Here is a 17469-nt window from a genome sequence, read left to right as displayed (position 1 = left end):
CCACGCTTATAAAACCGGTTCACATATGGCAGAGTGACACGTGAGGGGAACTAGATTTGATATTTTGGTCAGTGCGCGGCACGTTCTCTCGCTGAACAGAGCATATAAGTTATTACAGGTATTACAATCTTTTTAATTTAATATTGTACACTTAAGATTTCGTACTACACAAAACGTAGTCACTGCGACGAACAACGAAAATATAGTTCGCTTGGTTTTTGGGAATTACAGAACATGCGAAAGTTTTGAGAAAAACACGAAGAGCATAGGATTAAAAATAACACTAAATAAATAAATATTACATTAATATTATCTATATTCTGCACACCGACAAGTCTTAAACCTATTAAATCACGACCCATGTGTAGACAATGAAACTTATTGCTTTCAATAAATATTCGTGTTTCTTGGGACTTGGTGCCGCGGCTACGGCGGTGCAGTGGTCGTGGTGAGCCGGTCTTGAAGTAGTCATCGGGTGACGCCAACAAAGAGACACGGACAAATAGTTGATATTATATTATTTTGTGTAGTGTTGTATTGTGGTAAACAGAAAAAGTTTTTATTAAACAAAATGAAAAATGTATGGTATTCGATTTGCGTCGGTGTGGTCGTGCTTGCGGTGGTATGGTATCAGTTTCGTACAACGGCAAGTGTCAGAGCGAGACGATCGCTGGCGGCCGGTACTGGTCTTCCCACCCTCACCACGTGCCTAGCGCCACTAGCGCAGACCGGTCGTCACGGTACTAGTGATGGGCACTATCGAATAATTCGATGGTTTATTCGAATGTTCTTAACGATTATTCAAATAATTCCATATTATTTAAACAATTCAGAATCTAAAATTATTCGGTAGGTACTGGGTAGTATTGATTATTCAAATAATTATTCGATAGTGCTGATAATTTAAATAATTTTTGAAAAAAATAACGTTTTTCAGTCCTGAACTTTTTATTCGATAGTTTATATGAATAATCGTACAACAATCGATAGTACAAATTATTGTTAGGTTAGCGGAAGGGACTTTATAGTTCGATTTAACTCCTCGTATAGTCTTTACAATATTGAAATGATTTAGTTTTAGTTCACGTGGAAACTTTCGCATGTTCTGCAATTCCTAAAAAACCAAGCGGACCAGATTTCCACGATTCATGTTTATTATATTATTCAACACCACTAATAATGGCAAGACGAAAAGTTTTTAAAAGAAAATTTCGAAACTAATAGTTTATACTAAAGCACAATAAGAAATTTCTTAACATATATATTCCAGTATATTCTGGTAATTTTAAATATTGAAGTGAATTGAAATATTCAATTTGAAGGTAACTATGAATATCCAGGGTCTCACATTAATCACTTAAAATATATTATTTTTGAAGAAAGTTTTATGAGAATTTTAAAATTATTTTAGGAAAATTTCAATTATACAATATAACTATTCATTAAAATAATAGTACAGCAATATAATGTTTTTATTTTATGGTGATTTATTGATATTATCTCAAGAATTCCTTCAAACTGAATTTATATTTTTTAGTATTCAAATCTTACAATAAAACAATTTATAATCATCTTATACCTAGGTGAGTACTTTCAACTTTCTTATAGTTAAATAAATAATTATTACAATAGGTACTTTATAAGTTTTTCATCACAATGTTATAATTGTTTTTTTAATTTTAAAAGTAAAATCAAATAATATAGTTTGAATGACAATAATACAAACATGGTAAGTAGATATAACAACCTATTCTTGTTTGACAACTCCACAATACCCATAGAATGGTTGGCACAAATAAATTCTTCTTGTTTGATTGCAGTATGTACCTAAGAACGGCAGGAAGTTTTGAATACATTGTTTTGTTTGAATATTTCACATAACTTTCAAGACTCCCCATTACATACAGATTTAATATCCTTCTCATCAAATGTAGTTTTGGCAGTAAACACATCCAGTACCACGAAACTTGTTAAAAAGCAAGGTATATAAATGGCACACCCTATTTTTTAACAAATTTCCTGATAATAGACATGGTATTGATTTGTTTGAAGACATTTATGTGATACCTCTGTATATGAGAAAGTTCTGAATGTATTGTAACATTTAAATTAACAGAATGCTTACAATAACATTCAGTATTTCCATTTATTCAGAGATGGGCGTTTCATATGGCCTTGCATCTAAATCTAAATGTTAACAATAGGAAGAAATCAAAAATATTTCATAATACAGTATATAATATTAATCAGTCTTAAATAGAATTTTTTAATTTTGATGCAAGTTATGTACATTTCAAATTTGTTTTGGTAAAGTGTAGGAATTAAAAAAAAAAAAATGAATTGTTTAAATTCATTTTTTGTTATTTCTTTTAATATAGGTACAGCATAGGTAAGTTACACTTAAATATACATAGAATAAATTTTTTATGTTCAAGTAGTATTTAAATCTCAAAACTTACACAAACTTAATTATTCAAAAGCTAATATTCTAAGGTTAGTGCTATATTGGAACATTACTCCAACATTGTGCTTTCTTTAGTAAGGTTTAAGAATTACAAATAGTCATTGGATGTAATTTTTAATACAATGCAATAACATACATTTTTTAAATTTAAAATGTAAAATCATTAAGTTTAGTTAGAATTACACTTAGTACATGAAAAAAAAAAAAAAAAAAGTAGAATAGGATTAATCTTTGATTTGTAGTGTGTACTCAAGGATACTAGGCAATTTCGAGTGTTTGGTATTGTTTAAAATGTATACAAAACATTCAAAACTTCCTAATACTCAAAGATTGAATTTGCTTCATCAAATGTAGTTCCGGCAGTAAATATGACCATTATCAAGAAACTTGTTAAAAAGCAAGGTATATTTTTTAAGCACACTTTATTTTTTAACAAATTTCTTGACAATAGACATTATATTAACAAGTTTGAAGACATATTGCGTGATACCTCTGCATATGAGAAAATTCTGAATGTTTTGTAACATTTACAATCATAGAATGTCTACAAGAACATTCAGAATTTCCGTTTATTCAGAGTTTGGTGTTTCATATGGAGTTCCTTCAAACCTTGATGTTCATAATATTTGATACAATTTATTGAATATTTTTATTATTAACCATTAATAACTTTTTTTATGGTCAGGTATTAAATCGGAGTAACTCGTTGATACCAATAGCAACAAAACAGAAAATCTCAGGTCAATCATAGTACACTAAAGTCAATTACCTCTGTGCAGCAAGAAGGGGGAGGGCAGCGCTTGTCGATATGGTATATGTTTTATAGTCAGATTGCTTGGATGAAACAACTAGCCAAGCAAAGGCCAAAGCTTAGTGTGTGCACTCACAATGGAATATAATTAGCATAAAAGATTGATGTAAAAATGTTTTAGTTTCCTTTTAAAATAATAGAACATAATATTCATAAAAATGTTAACACAATGTAAGTAGGTAATAATAGTAGTAATCAAATACAATTATTCACTGTGAAACCATAAAAATATATTAATAATGAAAAAGGTTATTTCAAGATTGAGGTATTCAAATTTGAACCATGTAATAAGGAGTCAAAACCAATAGCATCTGTGATGCATGCATATCACTTACTGAATTTACTTACTCACATAAGGTTAATAAGGGCAACTTAGAGCGTTGATGGTAGTACCTTTAGTAGCAGTTTGTGAGTCTCAATGCAAAACTGGCTTTCACAGACCACACCAGATCCAGACTAATATCATTTACATTCCTCTTCTCCGTGCATTATAGGTCCATCAATATCAATTCTGGCGTGCGTTGATTTCGACTGTGGAGAATAATACGAAGTATTAACAATGATGAAGTCACTAAGTACTTACTGAAATTGAATTCATGTACAACATAGATGTAGTAATTTCTCAAATACCGATGCGACTGGATAAAATATCTGAAGCGAAAACGTGACTGGTCGTGCAGTTGGTAACATTAACAGAATGGCATGGGATCACGTTACTCTCTCAGCGAACCGACCAGTCACCAGTGGTTAGTAATTATAATTTAACTATTTGAGTTTGACCATATTAAACTAAGCCACCCAGCGGCCAACGCCGGCCACGGGCCAAGTGGCCAACAATCCACACATTCTATATAGTTGAGAGGGAGTGACGCCGAACACAAACGACGCGTTGACGCGTCACGCCACACAATGGTGGACGCAGTGTTACCAATCTTCATAACACCCAATTACGTCGCATCACAGAGTATGTAGTGAATAGTGGCTGCTAATCGATGACAATCCGGACAACCTTAGTACTTAGGTATATTCCCCACGAGGCTGGACAGGTGGACAACTGATGGAAATTAGGAATAATTAATTTCAAGTTCCAATAGTTTTTCGAATTGTTGGATAAACATATTAAAAATAAAAATAAAGGCCGAATACATTAATACCATCGAAAAACTTGATTAACTTTGTTGGTTTTTCACAACCAAATATTTTAAGACCATCAAAAATAAAAAATTGTAAAAATGAAATGAATAAATCTGTTATTTTTCAATTATGCTCTCAGGTGTTATTTGTGGTAAGTTTCGGTAGCCAATTTCTATAAAATTAAATGTTATCATAAGTTTTAACTCTTAAGTAATGTAGACGATTTAATGTTAGTTAAATTTGTTTTAATACTTTTATAGAAAATAGTACAAAAAATAATACATTTATATGTGTAAATCTTAAAACAATATTTATTACTTAATTAACTAAATTAAATTTAAGTGAAATTGGAGCATTTATGTTATACTTAATAATTTACATATACTCATAACTTGCATCAAAATTAAAAATTGTATAAAAGCTAACACAAATACAAGGGCGCCATCAATTAGAATCTAGAGGGGTAACAATATCATTTAAAAAAATAGGAACCAACAAAATGGCTTTTATTAAATAATAGAACACAGATATACAACATAGAATATAGATGGACGATATACGTACCTACCTATGTAATATTGTCAAGTAGAATAATGTCATAAGTAGGGTTCGGATTTGAAGGCAAATGCCTTTCTTTTATTAATCATAATAGAAAAATAATTTTTATACAAAAATGTGTCATTTAATTTCTTAGACGATGGATCTTTTTTTTGCCTTTTTACTTGTAAATGCCTATTTTGTGTTTAATTTTTCAGTTGATTTTATAATTGTATACACAGCTTGCGTATTATCGCTACAAATGGCTTTTATTATTCGCAATATTTATCGATATCGTCTTATCGAGTATTTGGTTAGGTTCAACAAAGTTATATCGAAGAACAAAGGATGGGAAAATATCTAAAAGATCAACCAAGTATTGATTAGAGAAACCACAAGCGACGACGATCCATCAAGTAGCAATCTTAATTTAGATAATTATTTAAGTATGAAGTACGCCCCGATAACTTTGGTGGATGTAGAAAGATCGTTTTCGATGTACAAAAATATTTTAACCCCTAACCGTAGCCGTTTTTCTGAATACAGCTTATCAAAATACATGGTAGTCAATTTTTTTTTTAATACCAACTAGTTTATTTTGCATTAAATTAACTAGTATAACTCAAGTAAGTTAATATTTAAAATTGTTTTTAATTAATTCTTAGGACAAACCTGGTTAAATAGAAAAGGGTACCTAATCTATTTATACAAAATAGCATAAACTTAATGTAGTTCATTAGTATTCATGCTCATTTATAATTTGTATTTTTCTCAAAATATGTGCATTTAAGTGTTTAAAAAATGTTCACTATTTTATTTTGTAGTATATTTATGAATTGCCTTTTGATATAAATCAAATGCCTCTTTTTATTGATTATATTGCCTACAAATCCGAACCCTAATCATCAGTAAATAAAGTTCGGCATAAATATAGTTTAGTGCCCGAGCAAATCTCAATTTTTTTTTCGGAAATGTATGTATTACAAGTACCTAATATCAACCCTAGGAACTATGGCGCAAACATTTTCTGGTGGAAACCATTATTTTGGAAGTTATAGCCATCTAAAGTTTGCGATTTTACGTTAAAATATGCTTGCGTGGAATAACACTACTTTAATGTTATACAGAGCAATGTATGAGGAATAAGAAGTATGCTCAACGATAAGACTGCGCATATTTTTATACGGGGGAATTTATAGTTTATGTAGGAAACCAATATTAAACCCAAGGCGGCGTTACGATTACACATTTATTATTAGGTATCTTTCACAGCTTGAATAATCAAACATCTTGTACTATGGCGCGAAGGTATTTACTACAATATTATATATGTACGTTACCTTATAACTGGCCATCGAGTCTGGCGACAGAAGCTGGTAGGCGAAGGAAGGTCCCTTGAGCCACTATACTTGTTTTACTAGAATGAACAAGGTTAAGTTTACGTGTTAGGTTATCCGTCTGCTCGTAAGCCAGGTATGCTCCCCCTCCCCCTTGTTGTCTATTTAGCCCCGGAGGTTTGACGACCGAAGCCGTTAGGCGAAGGGAGTTACAATATATCTATATTACATACTTATAGTGAAAATGTTTTTACTTTGTGACTGATTCCTAAAAACTATTGATTTCCAATAATTTATTTTCGTACCATCGTTTTACATAGTTTTCAAAAAAATAATTGAAAAATTCATTATAAGCGCTATAAAATAGAACGTTGTGTGTTTGCAAAAAACACCGAATTTCGTAAAGCTATAACTTGAAGACTAATGGTTTCTGCCAATTGATTTTTGCACCATCATTATAAACTCTTTGAAATACATTAGTTTCTGAAAAAAAAAATTGAAAAATTCGGGTGAGGCGCAAAATTTGTTCCGTACCCTGTAATGGACACTCTCACATACATATAGAGATGTTTTCTTTAACCTTTAATGACAGGTCAATTTACCCTTATACTAAAGATAGCACAAGGCTGGTTCTGCAAAACATAAATTTGCAATATGGTACGTTGGCCAAGGAAATGAAACGCACAGCTGATATCCTATAATTTGACACATGAGTATGAAAAAATAAGCAATATCACTATTGAAATTGTAGCATCATAGTCCTTATCCTATTTAAGTGTATGTGGGACATAGTCATAAGCACACAGTACATATAATTCTGAATATTTTGTATCATTCAAGAGTTGCACTTCAACATTCAGAAGTGTTGAATAATCAAGCATTAATTCATAGACGTTAATGCATTCATGTTTTTGATAAAAATTAGTTCAATCCACCACAACTAATATTGATACACATAAGATAAGGATATTTTTTACTTTAGAAATAGAAGCTAACATATTGTTATTGCTCAGAATTGTTATCATATGCAATGATTCATCAATTAATTCCAATTTAACAAATCTATTACTTCAGTATGAAGTACACTCAAAATAAAATAAACAGCAGAGCAACTTGCCTACTTTTTATGCTTGAAAATAATTTGTTTAATTATATGGTGAAATGTGGCTTAATGGATACCACTCTCATTTTATTAAAATTATGAATTGATATACTATCTATAATAACAAAATATGATAAGCATAAAGGAAATATAATATAAATTATTAACAACTTAAATATACAACAAAAAAATTGTATTTTTGGATAATAATAAACAATAAAATATACATTTAAGACTAACTTAGAAACAAATATTCTATGCATAATTGAGGTAAAAAAATAAATTAAATATAGGTATATTGACAATAATAATTAATATTAGTCTAACTTAAATAACGCAATAGCATGGTTTTAACACTATCTAACACTAAATGTTTAATATTAAACACAGGTATACAAGTTTGTTGAAGTATAAACTAAATGTAACATTTACTTTAGGTTATGCCTTAATTAAAATATAGTGACGAGAGTTAAAATAGTTCAATTAAATGGAACTAGAAGAGACATTATTTTATTGACATTTTAGTTTGATACTGTAAAATAGTATCCAAAATAATATTTAATCTTTGACTTCACATTGATCAAATACAAATGTATACTAAAAGAAAAGTAATATAATATTTTTTAATTGAATAACATATTTATCATCTAGTTTTTATAATAAACTTAAATCTTAATATAACTGTTGTAAACAACTACATAATATATCTAATTCATTCAGTAACATGTATACATATATATATATACTTTTATATTTCATAACGTAACCACACAAAAATGATGCCAATGTATAATAAGAATATATATTTTAGACAAGTATTTGATTTGGTAAACCACATAATAAGAAACCATAGATATAAATGCCATTACTATTAGTAAATTGCATCTCAAAAAGAGGTATCCTTCACATCAATTAAAATATCAATATATTTATTATTAACACACATTGTATAAAAAATAATTAAATTATACCAGTCTCATTCTTAAATCAGATACAATCAACACAGTTTAAAGTTAGATGTTTTTATTCTTTCTATTTGGAACAAGTAGTTTTATTTTATATTTAATGTAACAATGTTCTTTTTTTTTATAGTTTTTCAATATTAGTTAACAATATTATATTTAATTTTGAATTAAATAATAAAAAAAAAAACTACATTTGGCACAACAAATAAACGTAAGATAGTTAAGCCAGAAAATGTATGTTGTGTTGTGTATAAATCACGATATGTAAGTGAAGAAATAACTGGTTCATTTTGCTAGTAAATTAAATGAACATAATATTGGAACAAATAAAATGTGGTTATGATACTATAGACAGTAATTAATAATTATAGATTGTAAAAAATTGAGACCATTAAGTTGTTTAAGAATGATTATGGATTTCAGACCTTATATGGCCTCCACTCATAATTTAAGTTCCTCAGAATTGAATATCAGTCAAATTTCCTTTAAATAAAAAATATATATAACATAAGAAGTATTATGATGTTTTCTTCTAAGAAAATAGTAAAGGCAACGAAAAATTGCATTAGCCTATTTTTATCACTAAGGCTATAACTTATCAGCATTGACATGATTGGTTAAACTATCAAAATAAAATATAGTATTATTAATAGTAAAAATATGGAACCAATTAATTAATATTGTTTTAAATTTTCTTGATAACTAATATACTATGTATGAATGTATGTATATTGTATTCATGTTCACTAGTCTTAAACTAAATTAAATAATTTTACACAGCTCAATATCAATTAAAACACTAAATATAACATTATTCTAGAATTTTTTTAGCAATACTTTATAAAGTAAACAAAAATATTTTATAAATATAATAACTAAAACCTATTGACTGAGTTGCGAATACTGAATACTTTAGGTACAATTTAACTGTATACTTAATTTTCAACACTTTCAAAGGACTTTAAAACAAATTCTTTGAACACATTGTATGCTTTATCTAAGGACTCGTTTATTATAATACAATCAAAGTTTCCAGGCGTTTCTCCTAGAAATATGTATGATAAATATATTGTGTTAAATATGTACTGTTACTTGCTTTGAAATGTACTTACCATAGATAATTTCTTGTTGCGCGGCATTTAGTCTGGCTCGTAGATTATCCTCAGACTCTGAATTCCGCCTGCGTAATCGTATTTCGAGTTCAACAATACTGGGAGGTTTGACAAACACACTGACTGGCTTCAGGGAAGCCATTTTTTTGATTTGAATGACTCCTTGCATGTCAATATCCAGAACGCAAATTTTGCCAGACTTTTGAACATTTTGTACCGCTTTAAGGCTATCATTAATCACAAAATAAAATACAACACTGACAATGACGACGCTCTGAAAAACCCAGAGGGAAGCCCAACTTACCTGGTACCATACATGTTGTTAGAGAAGATGGCGTGCTCGAGGAAGTCTCCTCTATCGATGGCCGCTTGCATTTGGTCCTTGGTAGTGAAGTGGTAGTGTTGGCCATCCACTTCAAAACGCCTCGGCGATCGGGTGGTGTGCGACACCGAAAAGCCAAACTTGTCGGGAAATTCGTCGAACAGCTTGCGCAGCAACGTCGACTTGCCCGAGCCTGAAGGGCCGCAAACCACCAATAGCCTCGAGTTCTGTCGCACCATTTTTGTCGTGACACCTATTATAGTACAATATGATCACACAGAAAAGGTTGAGGAAAACTGTGAGGGACGGTTTCTGCAAACACAAACAAGGCTCTGAAAAGTCGGATAAGGTAAGAACGCGCGGGAATATTTTTATTATTGATAAATGATAATCGATATTATATCGGATGCTTTACACTCGTAGGTACAAGGTATTCTCCACGATAGTGGATTAAAAATTAAACAAAAATACCGGAATGAGAACAAAGCTCTCGAAAACCACGCGGTTGTACGAAACTACGAAATTTAAAATTAGTAATAATTATGAAAACATTCCACACGAACGTGTACTATCTGCAGCAGTACCAAATACCGACAAATCAACGTCGCTACTATCAAGCCACCAACGTAAGTACCGCGGTTGAATTTCGTGACAATAAACGAAAGCAGTGATGCGATCGAGACACACGAGGACGCGAAGAATTTCCGTAGTTTCTAATCGTCCATTGATGGGACAAGACTACAGGTCAGACTACAAGTGGGCCGTCACACTTTGGATTTTGGGGACGAGCAACGAGTGAAAGACGTCACACGGAGCGGCGTCGGTACTCGGTAGACAACGTACACCGACCAATAGGTACACGGGGTTTCAGTGTACCTACTACCTTTACGGTATACCTCCACACCGTGCAACTGACCAATGACCGCTTAAGGTAGGGTGTCCCACGCCGTCTATCCGTCGCAATCCTCACCTCTAATAATAGTGAGCGGGGTCCGCCAAAACATTATATTATTATTATTTATTATTTATTTTACTATCGTAGAAACGGAAAACGAGTGAACACTGTAGGCAGCGCCAGCAGTATAGACGTTGTTATTGTGTTTGTTAGGTACTTTGGTCGAGGAGTACTCTTCATTCAAGTGTCGCGATTAGACTGAAAAATAACAAATTAATGATGACGTTACCTATGCAGTTGGCACTTGGCAGACAGAACTCGGCCGGTCGGCGAGACGAAATGGTAAAGCTGAGAGTTCGACGGTGGCGGACGTACTGCGAAATCGGAAATACGATATGCAAACATACGTTTCCCTCCGACCGCCCAAGCACGGGCAGACGCGTTCGGCGCCGCCGCGCATGGCGCACAGCCGTTTTCCATTATCATTTATCACTTATCAAATAATATCAGTGTCCATGCCTTATCGGTTACTTACTCACGTGTGTGCCGTGTCTCGTCTCGACACTCTCGAGGCCCGAGCAGCTGCACACCGTTTGGTTCTGGCTTCAGTGCTGCAGCTGCAGCTGCAACTATTCACTGTACAACTGCAGTTGTGCACGCCAACTATAGTAGGGTAGTCATCGCCTGACTTATCACGGGCACGGTTCAATTTTTGTTTATAATTAAACCGTCCACACCAATATTCGTGCGCCATGACGTCGTCGTTCGAACAAGAGATGCATGGCGTCCCACTGGTTCAGAAATTTAACGCGCAGGTGAGTAGTGGTCCGACAACCTGTTACCGGACGCGGGTCGTCGAGTACGTGCCTATTATTATAAATAATTCAGTGGCTTAGCTGGAGTACTCCACAAAATTTCAGGAAAATTAGAAAATGATTTAGGTGTTTTGTGTACATGTAACATTGTACTTATCAATATTATAATTTGTAAGAAGGTTGCAACAAAATTCATGTCTGACATATTATTTTTTAAGCGTCTCCCCTATATAATAAATTATAAGGCTCCCCACAAGCCATCCTGGCAATGCCACAGTACTTTCCTGTTATATAAGACTACGGTTATTATCGCGACTACCACCCATGGTTATAATATATTTATTATTTGCCCATGCTACCACCCGAGACTACCTTTATTATCGCGACTATCACAATATCTTAACGATAACTGGAGCTAAAACCTTAAAAATTATCCCTGATACCCATTTTTACACATTTCCAATTTCCCATAATTCCTACTCAATAGTACAATACACATAATTTTACCAAAATTTTTATCTTTATTCCCTCTTTCTGCATTTTAAAATTGTTTATCATATTTCTTTGTTGCAAAAGAAAGTAGCCTATCCAACATAGTAAATAATGATCTACCTAAAAGTTAAGAACTATGAAGATAGATTAAGGAACTTACAAATTGCTGTTTCTAAATCTGAATTTTGAGAACTTGTATTCAAATATTACACCATTAGAAAAGGATGAAGTCTAAACAAGAAAAACTCCATTATTTTTATAAACCTTTAGAGCTTCTAACTAACAAAACATATTTAAAAAATTCATAAATAATTAAATATGATTTGTTAATAAAAATAAAAATGAGGTAACCTGATATTATGAAATTGGGCAATTTTGATTGTCTTAAATAATAGGATTGTGATATTTCAGAAAACAAGGTAGTCTCGTATAACAGGAAAGTACCGTTGATGTATTTTTACTGTAGTCATTCTTATTGTATAGGTACAATTTTATTGGTAATTTAGGACACCTACTCGTATTGGAGAATTGTGATATATATATACATATCTATCTCCAAATGAGCTCTATTTTTAATAACTGGAAGATGGTATGACAATTTGCAATATGCTTAAAGTTTTGTAGCTGGGATGGGGAAGGGGTGCATTAGAGTTTCAGTAAGATAAATTTTATACTCTCATTTTAAGCATAAAAAATAAGTTGCTTAAAAAACAAAAATTAAAAATTGTGAGGGGCTAGTAAAGTGCATATTAGCCAAAATAAATGTAAATTAAGTTTTTCGTTCTCAGAAACAATACATATTTTTAAAAATAATTATTAATTTACTTAATCTTACATTTTTAGCGAAGCATTTTAATTGATTTTGTGAGATAGATTTTCTTCATAAAATTATGAACACTACATTACATTTCTGATAATTGAACCAATTAATAATAACTAACCACTTCTTAATAATTATTTTTAATTATATAATACTAATATACAAATTGATACTTGCAATAATAATATAAATATAATGTAATTATTGATATCTTAATATTATTCTATAATAATATGTCTATAATACTTCATTTAAATTAATGTTATCTAGCTGCATAAATACTTTTGTATTCTAAATAGATTCTTTGGACCATTCCACTTTAAATATTAACATTGTTATGTAGCCATCTCACATTAAAAATCATTGGGAATATGAACTTGTTTACAAAGGTTCATTTTAAGTAGTAATTATCTTTTTTATATCTTATAAACAAAGTTCAATAAATAAATAATATTAGTACCTAATTCTATTTATATTAATAAATAATATTAATTGGCATAAATATTTATATATCTACCTACCTATATAGGTATAATAGTATTTTAATGTTAAAAATGATAAATGAAACATTTTAGAAAAAAAATCATACCACTGCACTTATTAATTATTTGTTTAGGCATTAGAATGTAATACTTCATTAGAGCTAAAGTGGACAAATTTCAAAAAAGAATATGAAGAGTTATCTACATGCTTAGAAGAATTTCCGAAGCAACTATCTGTTCCAATATTGATGCCACTAGGACCAAAAGTGTTTGTACGTGCACAATTATATAATACCAATGAAGTATTCATTAGATACAATGATGTTTTCACTAAACAGAGTGCTTATGAAGCTAAAGCTGCTTGCGAAAGACAAATTAAAAGTATGTATTGTTTCTAAAATCAAAACATTTTTATACAAGTTGATAATGTTATTAGGGTGTGATAATATGATTGAGGATTTGAGAAAAGAAAGAAACCTTTTTGCGGATAATATTCGTGCTAGACAGGATGTTGTCAATGTTTCAGAAAAATTAGTAGAAATAAATGAACCATATGATGAAGTAGAAGAGGCAGCTTGGAATGGTAAAGTATTGTTTGATAAAAATGAAATTGTTACTTAATGGCATTAACTAAATATATATTTATTTATACACCAGAGATACATAGGCAGAAGGTAAAAGAATATAAGAAACGTTTGGCCGACGAAAAACAGAAACAAGAACTAGAGCAACGTCAAAAAATATTAAACGAATTTAAATCGGTAGGGTTTGATGATAAACTTAGCGGATTGAATAGACCAACACTGTTTACAGCATCTACCGTACACTATACAATTATGAATGGGTTTGTGTTAACTCATTTTTATATTTTTGAACATTTAATTAATACTTGTTATAGGGAAGACAATGATGGCAATCTTTCACATGAAAATTTTATTGATGTGGACGACGATGACGATGATGATGATGACGACGATTATGATGAGGAGGAGGATGATGATGATGATGATGATGATGATGAAGAAGAAGAAGAAGAAGAAGAAGATGACGATGATGACGAAGATAGTAAAATAGAAATTGTTTTCACCAATGATATACCAGAAACCACTGGATCCGTAAAAAAAAAGAATAAAAAGCAAGTATCATTTAATAATGATGTTCAAATAAAAGAATTTGTACCAAGGCCGGGAGAACATTTCATTCGTCGAAGAGAAGAAACAGTAACAGAATCTATAAGACCTGAAGTGAGTATAATGTTATTTTTAGTTATTTTAAACAATATTTTAAATATTAAAACATTCAAAAGGATCCCACCTAATAGTTCTGCAATAGTTCTGCATTGTGTAGTTAGTTTGTATATTATAATATATTAATGTATCATCTAATTTAAAGGTAAGAATGTTATAGCTTGGTCATTTGTTATTGATATTTATATAAGTCAGTTTTTTAAAAATGTTTACCCATGTAAGATTACAATTTTAAAAGGAACTTTAACTCGCTTTGAAATTTAAATACCAGCTAGAGTAAGAACCTACTTATTATACTCTGTTCAGCAAGATAATGCGTCGATTCTGCTATCAAAACTGGTTCCCTTATGACAGGGGGTCGCATGGGGGTGCACAGAAAAAACGATTTTGGACTACTAGTGGTGTTTTAGGTGATGCCCAAGATCTTATCTTTAAATTGTACATTGGTCAATTCACCCTCTGTTTAAATTAGACACAAATGGTTTCAACTGAATAGATCTTTAGTATGTTGTCTGCATATAGACTTAGACAATGTAAGTGTAATATATTCTTGATAATTTTATTGTGATTTTCATTTGTTCAGCTTTGCAAGTTGCTACTCCAGCATCTCCTGTGTACATATAAAATTGCACCTATGAAACTCGAAACCAAACTACTTGATGAATTTGTAACATTAATGTATTTTGTACATTTTAGATACTTGTCACTGAAATTGATGACATTGTGGAAAGAGTATCTGAAACACATCTGCAAAATGAAACTGATGATAAAGAAGAAATTACAAGACCCATTAGTAGGTTCAAATCCAATCGAAATAAGTAGGAACAATAACATTTAACAGCAGATGTATATATATACATAGATATTATTTTTTTATTTGGTTAATTTAAGCAGCTAATAAAGCTATTGTATACATCATAATATATTTGTATATAAATAATAAATATTTAAATTATATTATTAGAAAAGTTCAAATTAATAAAAAAACCAATTTTGTATAATAAATAGTTATCATTTAAATCTGTGACGTTCTTTTTTAAATTTATGAATAATTCATACATATTTATCATTTTCAGTTCTTATTCAAATATTTAGTGTTGATTGTATAATAAATATATATATATATATGTGTAATGCATAGCAAGAATTTTATCGGTCCAAGAAAAATATTTTCCACTGTATATAAGTAATTATGCTTAGTTATGTGAAAATAAAATAATGTGCAACATTAACAAGGTATGAAAAGGATTGGTAAACATAGTAAAACTTAACTTAAAACTAATCGCAGTTTCAACATCAAGAGTACTATTATATAATTAAGTGTAATATTATGAAAAATGACTTGTCTTAAGTCAACAATGTAACTATTTAACTTAAATATAGTTTAAATTCAAATGAAAGTTATATTTTTAACTGCATTATTCAATTAATTATTATTAATACCCATTCAACATACAGTTTCCTTCACAACCAACCATCACTTATATGTATGACAAATATTATATTGTACCTTCAATAATATATTATAGTAACCATCATATAAAAATACTTTGATAAATATATTTTAATTATTACACAATTAATATTAAGGACGGTAACACTAGTGTATACCTAAAAAAAATTAATTTTTCATTTAAATCAATCACATTCAGTTATTGAAATTATATTAATTATACATTTTTAAGTATTATTTGTTGCGGAAAAAAATAAAGATGAGTAACTTTTAAATACTATTATACAAAACATTTTGACAAAAAATAATAAACAGATTTTTTTGAATTTTGATATCCCATATATAAGTATATATGTAACAAGGGCATCGCTCACAATACATTTGTATACAACAAACTTCACACCAGTTAAATACATTTTAATTAAAAATGTTGTGTTAAATATAATAGTTTCTAATAATAATAATAATTATTATTATAATAAAATTACATTTTGTTTTTTTTTAAATTAAGTCACATACATTGTAAACAAGGCTATTATATTAGTGATTAAACTAATGTGTTAATATAATTTTGTACTTTACAACCTATACTGTAGATTATTGGTTATGGTAATATAGAGATATACTTGTAGTAAACATACTATGCTCTTGCCACAAATTGTTGAGCAAAAGTGTAAAGTGACAATAGTGAACTGATAAAACAAGATTGTAAGCACCAACTAAAATGTGTCCCTATACGTCAATAGTATATACTATTAGTATTTAGTTAAACATTTAAAAAACAATGAAGTATCGCTATGTCAATAGTCATATAATTAAGAGATAAAAAAAATAAAAATGTGTAATTTAACTTAAAGTATGAACAGTAAACCTATATTTGTTTTGACTTGTATATTTCAGACCACATAATATTTTAGCTATACAATGATATGACAAAATTTCGGGAACTTTGGTTTCTAATAAGTAACAACAGTACATTGAATTTTGTTTGATTACATTAATTTTCTCATAGTTATTAGATGACCTTAATTTAAATTGGTAGTTTGATCATTATGGTTCAATTAAAATATTTGATTAAATGGATGATGAGTATTCATAAACAAGCTTGTCAGTAAGCTTAAACTGGCATACTTAAGCCCTTTTTAAATTAAGAAATAAAGAAGGAATTAGATTGTTTATACTTTTTAGTTAAGATATTTAATTGATTGAATTCATAACTAGCATCTATATTCTATACAGAGTTATATTAGAAAATATATTATAAATAATAACATTTAAAACTTTTAAGTTTTAATGATTTAGACATAGAAATAACCTAAATTTTGAAAAGCACCACAGCTTTTTATTTAATAGCCGTGTAAAGCGCACAATTATCTATTTTAAGTGGACGGCCAATAGTAAAAAAAACTCATACTTTAACAATATAATTAAATATATTTTGAGATGAAAATATATGGAAAGTAAATAGAAAGTAAAAATAC

The 17469-nt window shown here is 30.0% G+C and overlaps 2 protein-coding genes and 1 long non-coding RNA gene across 5 annotated transcripts; 1 reads left to right on the top strand and 2 right to left on the bottom strand.

Annotated features, from left to right (window-relative positions):
- Window positions 1-1519: 1519 nt before the first annotated feature.
- Window positions 1520-4648, bottom strand: LOC111040000. Of its 2 annotated transcripts, none has more exons than XR_002605161.1 (2): window positions 3624-4648; window positions 1520-1827 (listed from the first exon to the last, which is right to left on the bottom strand). It is a non-coding gene; the product is annotated as an uncharacterized LOC111040000 (long non-coding RNA). The 2 variants fall into 2 exon arrangements; XR_002605160.1 differs by having other exon boundaries at window positions 3628-4641.
- Window positions 4649-9137: 4489 nt separating this feature from the next.
- LOC111039997 (guanylate kinase) lies at window positions 9138-11114 on the bottom strand. 2 transcript variants are annotated; one of them, XM_022323684.1, is made up of 4 exons: window positions 10755-10959; window positions 9767-10037; window positions 9463-9689; window positions 9138-9395 (listed from the first exon to the last, which is right to left on the bottom strand). In XM_022323684.1, the coding sequence occupies exons 1-4, from the start codon at window positions 10786-10788 to the stop codon at window positions 9286-9288; spliced, it is 642 nt and encodes a 213-aa protein (XP_022179376.1). In that variant the 5' UTR covers window positions 10789-10959; the 3' UTR covers window positions 9138-9285. The 2 variants fall into 2 exon arrangements, with proteins under 2 accessions (XP_022179376.1, XP_022179378.1); XM_022323686.1 differs by lacking the exon at window positions 10755-10959 and adding an exon at window positions 10969-11114 and having other exon boundaries at window positions 9140-9395.
- A 72-nt stretch (window positions 11115-11186) lies between these two features.
- Window positions 11187-15372, top strand: LOC111039996 (RNA polymerase II subunit 5-mediating protein homolog). Its single transcript, XM_022323683.1, has 6 exons — window positions 11187-11494; window positions 13423-13669; window positions 13725-13871; window positions 13946-14132; window positions 14187-14532; window positions 15232-15372. The coding sequence occupies exons 1-6, from the start codon at window positions 11432-11434 to the stop codon at window positions 15355-15357; spliced, it is 1116 nt and encodes a 371-aa protein (XP_022179375.1). The 5' UTR covers window positions 11187-11431; the 3' UTR covers window positions 15358-15372.
- The last annotated feature ends 2097 nt before the right edge of the window (window positions 15373-17469 follow it).

This window comes from Myzus persicae, unplaced genomic scaffold, assembly GCF_001856785.1.
Source record: "Myzus persicae strain clone G006 unplaced genomic scaffold, MPER_G0061.0, whole genome shotgun sequence".
Taxonomy (NCBI): domain Eukaryota; kingdom Metazoa; phylum Arthropoda; class Insecta; order Hemiptera; family Aphididae; genus Myzus; species Myzus persicae.
The sequence above is the reverse complement of the archived record's forward strand: the minus strand, read 5'-3'. Positions and strand labels throughout refer to the sequence as shown.

Bases quoted from the DNA above. Each gene is read 5' to 3' on its own strand.
- LOC111039997 (XM_022323684.1), bottom strand. From the start codon at position 10,788: ATGTTTTGGCGGACCCCGCTCACTATTATTAGAG. The intron at 10,038-10,754 runs GTGAGGATTGCG...GTACTATAATAG, and splicing joins CCCGCTCACTATTATTAGAG to GTGTCACGACAAAAATGGTG. The intron at 9,396-9,462 runs GTAAGTACATTT...ACATATTTCTAG, and splicing joins GCAACAAGAAATTATCTATG to GAGAAACGCCTGGAAACTTT.
- LOC111039996 (XM_022323683.1), top strand. From the start codon at position 11,432: ATGACGTCGTCGTTCGAACAAGAGATGCATGGCGTCCCACTGGTTCAG. The intron at 11,495-13,422 runs GTGAGTAGTGGT...TTATTTGTTTAG, and splicing joins TTCAGAAATTTAACGCGCAG to GCATTAGAATGTAATACTTC. The intron at 14,533-15,231 runs GTGAGTATAATG...TGTACATTTTAG, and splicing joins CAGAATCTATAAGACCTGAA to ATACTTGTCACTGAAATTGA.